This window comes from Elephantulus edwardii, unplaced genomic scaffold (genome assembly GCF_000299155.1).
Source record: "Elephantulus edwardii isolate Elephantulus edwardi_28Jun2011 unplaced genomic scaffold, EleEdw1.0 scaffold00098, whole genome shotgun sequence".
In the NCBI taxonomy this organism is placed as follows: Eukaryota; Metazoa; Chordata; class Mammalia; order Macroscelidea; family Macroscelididae; genus Elephantulus; species Elephantulus edwardii.
Window position 1 is genome coordinate 2,126,545 of NW_006399848.1, and position 7,805 is coordinate 2,134,349.

Below are 7,805 nucleotides of genomic sequence, written 5' to 3' on the forward strand. Positions count from 1 at the left end.
GTATGAAACCACAAGAGGCAATTTAACCTCAAACTTTCTCTAAACTTCAAGTAAATAAAGCTAAGGACCTGTATGGATTCCTTCACTACTAACTTGAGGTAAAGCCTAGCGTTCTCTTTGTACCGAGCCCTGCTGGCACAGTGGTTAGAAACTTATCTGCTAGCCAAGAGGTCCATGGATTGAGCAGACCAGCTGCTTTGCTGGAGAAAGAGGGTCGTTGGCATCTATGAAGGCCGACAGCCTTGGGAACCTTACAGGGCAGTTCTATTCTGTCCTACAAGTTTGCCAGGAGTCAGAATCCACTCAATGCCAGTGGGTTTGGGTTTTGGCTCTCTTTCTACTTGCAGATTTCTCACCTCAGGGTAAAGTTTCCTTCTCTGTTCACAGATTTCAGACCACAGTGGGAGAAGAAAGCATCCCAAACTGTACCCATTATTCTCTAAACATTTCATGCAATAGTTCAGAAATCTGGAGAAATTGAAATTTGCATTAAATATCTGTTTTTCCATTCAATGCTGATGAAATTTTCGGGTTTCTTTCCCATCCTTGGCGGATCCTTGTAAGGGTCTTGTCTATACACGGCATGATGAGGATGAACTTGATCACCAGCACGGTGCAAGGGATGATGAGAGCTAACACGTAGGCCGAAGGAAGGCACCATCTGAGAAACGAAGGGTTCAGGAATTTCTTCCCTCCATACACCAGTGTGTGAGCTGTGCACAAGATCAGGGTCAGATAACCCAGTTTGGACTATAAGGTAAAGGAGAAAACAAAGTAAATTTGTTATCAATGTTGGTCATGGAAACACTCTAGCACTTGGAGGGTATTTTTGAGCCACTGCAAATATTAGAGACACTGATAAAAGCATTAACCCACTTTGAGGATAATAAAGATTTCATTAAGAAAAAAAAATTATTGTTTCCAAAATACATGATGACTTTATTGTAACTTTACTGGATAGAAGAATTTTCGAGGAGGGTCTCTTGAGTTTGCATAAGTAACGTGCCTTGCCTTCCTCTCCAAATGGTGTTTTCAAGAGGGCAGAGGTTAATAAGACACACTATGCTTTCAAGAAGCATCTCATTTGTATATGTTACTGACTTTAAGCAGATGTTAGCTAATTTCTACAGCAGTAAAGAACAATTAGCAAACTTGACTTTCCCTCTACTTTCTAAAGCTCAATGCTCATTTCTGTCTTAATGTCTTGAAGAAAGGTGTTCACTTCAGAAAATATTGACTGCATTTGGCCCCTAGCAGAACCTATAAGACTTGAAATTCAAATAGTTCTATACAATTCAAACCCAGTTCCGATTACTAATAGGCTCTCTCATTGCACTAATTTGCATTGAGCATACATTAGAATCACTTGGAGAACTTGTTTAAATGGACTCTTGGGCCTCACCTCCAGTTTCTGATTGAGTAGGACTGGTGTGGGGGTTTAAGGATTCGAGAATCTAACGAACTCCCAGTTGCTGCTGATGCAGGTTCCAGGGACCACACTTTGGGAAGCACAGATCTGTCATATTGTTAGTAACTACACTTAACAAAAGGATTTCTTGTGACCTAGAGGTAAGACACTATGCTGCAATCCCAAAGGCACTCGTTTCAAATCCACCAGATGCTTGGTAGTGGTGACAGTGGTGGTGGTAAGAATGAAAAATTTCCTTCCATGCGATTTAACACCTCTGAAAATCTGCCTGAGTCAGCTATGAGTCGTTTCTGACTTGATGACACACAAGAAAAAGAAACCTTTAATGAGGTGCTTGCTGGTTGATTGTTGCTGTGTATCATGGAGTAAGAGTGCCAATCAATTCCCTTCGGTGGGTGATATGTGGGAAAAATGTCTTCTTACAGACCAGTAAAAAAGCTAGCATGATAGCATACTCTATATTGTTTCGGAGGTTTGGGACTTTATGTGTCTGTCCATTTTAGCATGTCCATGCTTTCAGAAGTAGAAATTTTGTCTTTTAAGTTTCTTTTCACATAAAGTCCATCTCCACATAGAAAATGAACATTTTCTAGGTACTTTTTACTCTCAAGTCTTGGCTGTGGTCTAGGAGCAGTCAGGCATCTTGGCACAGGATGCTTTGCTAGGAAATCAAACCCTTATGGAACCTCCTCTTTTCAACCTGACTTTAATATTTTTCTAATTTGAACTTGTCTTAGTAAAAATGGGATTGCTGAGGGAAATAGTAGAGGAAAATGAAAAATTGGGCATGATATGAGAGAAAAATGATTGTACAAGCAGTCCCCAGCTACAAATGAGATCTGTTCCTACAATATCTTTAGGTCTAATTGTAGATAAGATGGAACAGGTTCTTTCTTATTTTCTCTCACTTTTATGAAAGAAGGGAGCGCTGGTGGCATAGTCCATAGGGAGCCGCGCTGCTGGCCCACAGCTGATGCCTCTCTGGAAGCTTGGATCCACCAGCAGCTCTATCTATGGAAGAAAGATGAGCAATCTCCTGTGCAGTTTACAGCCTCCTGGTAACTTGCTGTGAGGTTTTCCACAGCACGTCAACGAAGTGTTAGTTCTGACTCAATGGCAAACAGTGAGTGAGTGAGTGACAGAAAAGAGTCAGAGCCTCTTCAGTCATTTAAAAGCTGCATTGCAGCGCTGCAGGATCTGCTATGAGTTGGGGTTGATGTAATCCTTCAAAGTGTTAGAATGGTTTAAAAACAAACCAAACTCACTATTAGCAAAGAGATACCAACTCAGAATAACCCTCCAGGACAAAGCAGAACTGCCTCGTAGGATTTCCAAGGCTGTAAATTGTTTATGAAGCAGACTGCTTCAACTACGTAAGAAGCTGCTTCCAAGGAGTAGTTCATGGATTTGAACCACCACCCTTTTGAGTAGCATCTAATGGCTTTAATTGTGGTACCACTAGAGCTCCTAGACAATATTTTCTAACTCTAAAAGCAGGTAAGAGTTGTCTGTAAGTTGGATGGATGTTTGTATAGTGCAAACCAGGGATGTACTATCTGTTCTAAGTCATTCATTTTGCAATGTGGAAATGATAAATATCTTTACGTCCTCACCTGGACAAATCGGAATTCTCTCCAGTTGACTGTGTTGCTAACTGATGGCAAGGAGGTGATTCCCAAGAGTACAAAGAGAAAAAATCCAAGGATTCCCAAAGACACATATGCATCATTCAGCCAAGCGGAAGAGGGAATGAATGGACTGTCTTTATTGGTTATCACCTAAGGAAAATGACAAGCAGTTAAAAAAAGTACATTTACAAACTTCCCGTACTTCTAAGGGAATTGAAAATACCTTTGTGTGGTTTGTTTGTGGAAAACAAATTGTAGAGCATTTCTTAATAATCCTTTAAAAAAAAGCTGAAGAAAAAAATACACCTAGAAATTATATTTTTGGTAGAAAAAGTAATTGGCTCTGTTGGGACTTTATTATAACACTTGGCTCAAGTAGCTGTGCTGGAAGATTTAATTTACCTTATAAATCCTAAAACAAAGTAAACATTTATTTAAACTTTCTTTACCATATGGCTTTTTAAATTTTCGTTTCCAGAGCAAGACTTAATGCTCTCAAGTGTTTACATCGGAATCCTGTTTAGTGCTTTATATGCTGACTCTTCATACATATCAAGCTTGAGTTCTCTTGTATTTATCATGTCATAATAGAGCAACAAATCTGTGCAAGTGGAGAAGCACAAGCCCGTACAGGGTGATTCGTGCTCAATTTCCCATGTACTTGTTAGGGAAATAATGTAGAGAAGCTCATAGAAACATCATCAATGAGTAACTGGCCAATAATCTTTAAGGCTGAAGAAAGATGGATCAAAACTAGCTATTTCTCAACAAGATCTACCTTATAACATTTTCTCTCTGTTATATTAGTCCCAGGGCTGGTACTTTTTGAATTTTTTGGCTGTGTAGAGATGCTGCTTGACATTTTCTCAGAACTTATTTTTAGTTAGTGAAGACAACTTCCTACAAGTCCAACATTAATGCACATTTTCAAGGGAAAGGATGGATTCATAAACACCCATTTGTGAAATTGTTTATATTCCTGTGGTACTTTGTGTGAACAACCCCTTACTTACAAGGGGATTGGTTTTGACTTCCAAAGAGAAGTGGCATTCATAAAAATAGAAACACACTGGTTTACATTTATTGACTGCTGTCCACAGGACTTCAAGTTAATTCAAAGTTATCATTAGGTTTCCTTAAGCCCTAATTCATCCATTTTTCAGTATCCTGGTCAGTTCTCGGAAGCTAAATCTGGACTTAAAAGAAACTGTGGTATCTAATTTTTTTTATTTAATTTTTTTTAATAGGGGAAAGCAAAATATAGTCCCTCACTGCCACAAATTATGCAGTTGAGTTTCCCACCCTTGAGGAAATCGCAGGGTTCAGCACATCTGGAGTGAAATGGATAAGTCTCACTCTGGGATCTCATCTTTGTGATCATGGTTTCTCCCCTACCAGGTATGTATGGGAGGAATCTAATTTTTACTGTTAGATTTAGCTCAAGAACTTTACAAGAGCTTAACTGGATACATTAGAGAAACAGATTCTAATTCTAGTTACTTAAGAAAACAAGGGTGCCGAGAACAGTTATTTTCTAGAATCCTGGAACTGAATATGTTGGAAGAGATAGCAAGATTCTACTTTGTTGTAAGAAGGAAAATAAAAATGAATAGAGATTTACCTGGGTGACGGTTAGGTTTTTCAACCTCCACCGTACGTAATAACGGATGGGAATGACGAGTGTGTAGATGGCATGAAGGAAGGCAAAGCCCAGCGCTACTAAGCCAAGCTGTTTTCTGCAAAGCATCCAGTGGTCCAGCCAGGCTGGGAATCGGCGGTATTTGGTACCTCGATACAGCTGCAGAATGGCCGCGATCACACCCGGGAGGTAAACCAGGGCAAGCAGTGTGAGCGCTGCTATTGGAAAGACGCGGTTTGGAATGGAGACAGCCAGGCGAAACGTTTCATCCTTTTTTTCATAAACATAAGGGTAGATTACATCTCTTATAACACAGTAGAGAAATAAGAAGAGGCACAGCACAGCAGACAAGCGGAGAGGGAACCTCCACATTGGAAATAGTTGTAGAGGGTAATTTTCAATTTCTTTGGCCGCCACAAGAGATCCTTGATCCAATGGAGTAAGTCCAAGAGCACGAACAAGATCCATCACTCTTTGCTTAGCTGTGCTGTCATTTCCAGAGACAAAAACCTGGATTAAAAAGAAGAGTTCTGTATTTATTACCTACTCACTTAATAAATATTTTGGAAATCTTTTCTAAGTACTATGCAAAACAATCCTTGGAGAGGTACATCATGTTTGGGAGGTTGGAGGGACAGCACAAGAGAGGAAGACCCTTTATGAGATGGATTGATTTAGTGACTGGGGTAATGGAAGTAGGAGTATCAGAGACAATGAGGTTGGCACAGGATAGAGCAGGGTTTAGGGTTGTTGTACGTAGGGTGCTTGAATCTCGGCAACTCGAGGGCACATAACAACAGCAACACAAAACAATATAGCACATAATCAAGATCTATCTGCTTTTCAAACAAGCATACAGAATGAACATACTTAAGATGACCGTTTACAATTGTGTCTGTGTAGTGCAGAGCTGAATACTGTGTTGTTGAGTGGTTTTAGGCACATCATACTCATATGGTAAGACTTAGGTTTCTACAATTTGAATTGTTGAACTCCTTCTGTGTTTGTGAGGTACATATAACTTAAGGAATATTTACATATAAATGGAAATAACTGGGACCTGTTTTATAAACAGGTAAAGGAAGTAGAAAATTATAGCCACCAATGACTTCTTGTTATGCATGGTTGCATTAGAACCAACTCATAGCTGACCCTCCAGCAGGTTTTTAAAGGCTGTAAATCACACTTGGGGAGATTGCTCATCTTTCCTCCACAGAGTAGCTGGTGGATTTGAGCTGCCTGCCTTTGGGTGGGCCGCACAACTCCTCACCTACTAGGCCACCAGTGTTCCCTGCCAGTGAATTAGCTGCATTAATTTCTAGCACAAACTGGAGGCATCCCAAGATGCCAATAAAAGGTGAGAACACACACAGTGTGACATATCCTGAAACAACTGGCTGCCTTACTTGGTTAATTACAAGGAAATTATTCACGACACATATTGTTATTGTTTTTGATTGCTGTCAAGTTGAGCATGACTCATAGTGACCCTGTGAACAAAAGACCTGAAAACTTTCTGTGACTATTGTCATTTCTCAAAGTTCATAGAGTTTCCAGAGGCATATTGTTTAAGAAGTAGATACCACTCCTGCTTACAAATGACATATATTAGCAGGCTTAAATGTTTAGTAGATGCTTGGCTCCACAATCAACACTCGTGTCACTAGCAGCCAGGAAATTAAAAGATGTATTGTGTTGGGAAAATCTGCTCTCAGAGACCGCTCCAAAGTACTGAAGAGCAATGATGTCAGTCTGGAAACTACAGTGCTCCTGATACAGACCATGGTCTTTGCAATCACTTGCTATGCATCAGATTGCTGGACAATGACTAGGGATAATAGAAGGAGAATTGTTACCTTTGAGCTAAGGTGCTGGATAATAGTATTGAATATACCGTGGACTGTTAAGACGACGAGCAAACAGGTTCATGCTAGAGAGGGTGAAACCAGGCTGCTCCTTGGAGGCAAGGATTCTGAAGCATCGTCTGACATACTTTGGATATGTTGCAAGGAGAGACAAGTCCTTAGAGAGGGACTTCATGTTTGGGAGGGTGGAGGGACAGCATAAGGGAGGAAGGCCCTTGATGAGACGGATTGATTCAGTGACTGGGATAGTGGGGATAGGTGTGTCAGAGACAGTAAGATGGGCACAAGATAGAGCAGGGTTTAGGACTGTTGTACATTGGGTTGCTTGAGTCGCAGGTGACTCGACAGCATATAACAACAACAACAACAGATGCTTTATTCTAGAATTGTATTTTGTAGTATGTGAGGTAAGTCCAGATTGAAAAGCAAACATTTTAAAGATTGAGTGTGAACTCATCATGCAGTCTTACCTGTCGGCTTGCATCCAGGGCTCCGGACTGGAGAGCCCACGCTGAAATGGTGTTAAATGCTTTCACAACATGGGCTCCAGGTACCAACTGAGCAAGGTGTTCTGCATTAGATTCTGGATATTGATTGATTTTGAGGTTGTTACTGATGTCAACCAATATTTTCCCATTGAGAACCTCAGTTAATTCTGTGAGAAAATCATAATGCTCTCTGTGGATTGCTATGATGATGATGTCGGATTTTTGGGCTGCTTCTGAATGGCTCAAGACCTCAGCACCCTTGGGCAGCAGGCTGGACATCCGAGGATTTCGACTTCCAAAAACAACAGGATAACCACATTGGAGCAGTTTAAATCCCAGTGATCTTCCAAAATCCCCAGTTCCAAAAATGCATACTGTCTCTTGCTTTTCTGAAGAATTCGTAGTAAGAGGAAGCTCATCCGTATGAATTTTCTCCATAACTGAAAAATAATAATATGAACATTCAACAAAACACGAATGCTCTGAGGATGAAAAATTAATGTATATCCAGGAAACAATGCAACTGGCATTATCTCTGCAATAGCTTTTATCTCGAAGGGATTAAAGGGCATTCTCCTTAAATCTGGGAAAGAGTGAAAATTATCATTATCATCCATTCTTATGTGCACCTTATTCAGGAAATGGCTTAACTCATTCCTGCTGAGTTGCAACTGACTCTCAGCTGCCCCTCTGTTGAATTTCTAAGGTTCTAAATCTCACTGTAGAAGATTGCTCATCTTTCGCCTCTCCAAGTGG

The 7,805-nt window shown here is 40.4% G+C and overlaps 1 protein-coding gene across 1 annotated transcript; it reads right to left on the reverse strand.

Annotated features, from left to right (window-relative positions):
- Window positions 1-396: 396 nt before the first annotated feature.
- Window positions 397-7,487, reverse strand: STEAP4 (STEAP family member 4). Its single transcript, XM_006891453.1, has 4 exons — window positions 7,032-7,487; window positions 4,679-5,206; window positions 3,043-3,207; window positions 397-750 (listed from the first exon to the last, which is right to left on the reverse strand). The coding sequence occupies exons 1-4, from the start codon at window positions 7,485-7,487 to the stop codon at window positions 490-492; spliced, it is 1,410 nt and encodes a 469-aa protein (XP_006891515.1). The 3' UTR covers window positions 397-489.
- Between the last annotated feature and the right edge of the window lie 318 nt (window positions 7,488-7,805).

What these genes read in the sequence shown, in the direction of transcription:
- STEAP4 (XM_006891453.1), bottom strand. Translation starts at nt 7,487, where the DNA reads ATGGAGAAAATTCATACGGATGAGCTTCCTCTTACTACGAATTCTTCA. An exon ending in CCCTGGATGCAAGCCGACAG is followed by an intron (nt 5,207 to 7,031) that starts GTAAGACTGCAT and finishes TTTTTAATCCAG; the next exon opens with GTTTTTGTCTCTGGAAATGA. An exon ending in AAAACCTAACCGTCACCCAG is followed by an intron (nt 3,208 to 4,678) that starts GTAAATCTCTAT and finishes CATTTTCCTTAG; the next exon opens with GTGATAACCAATAAAGACAG.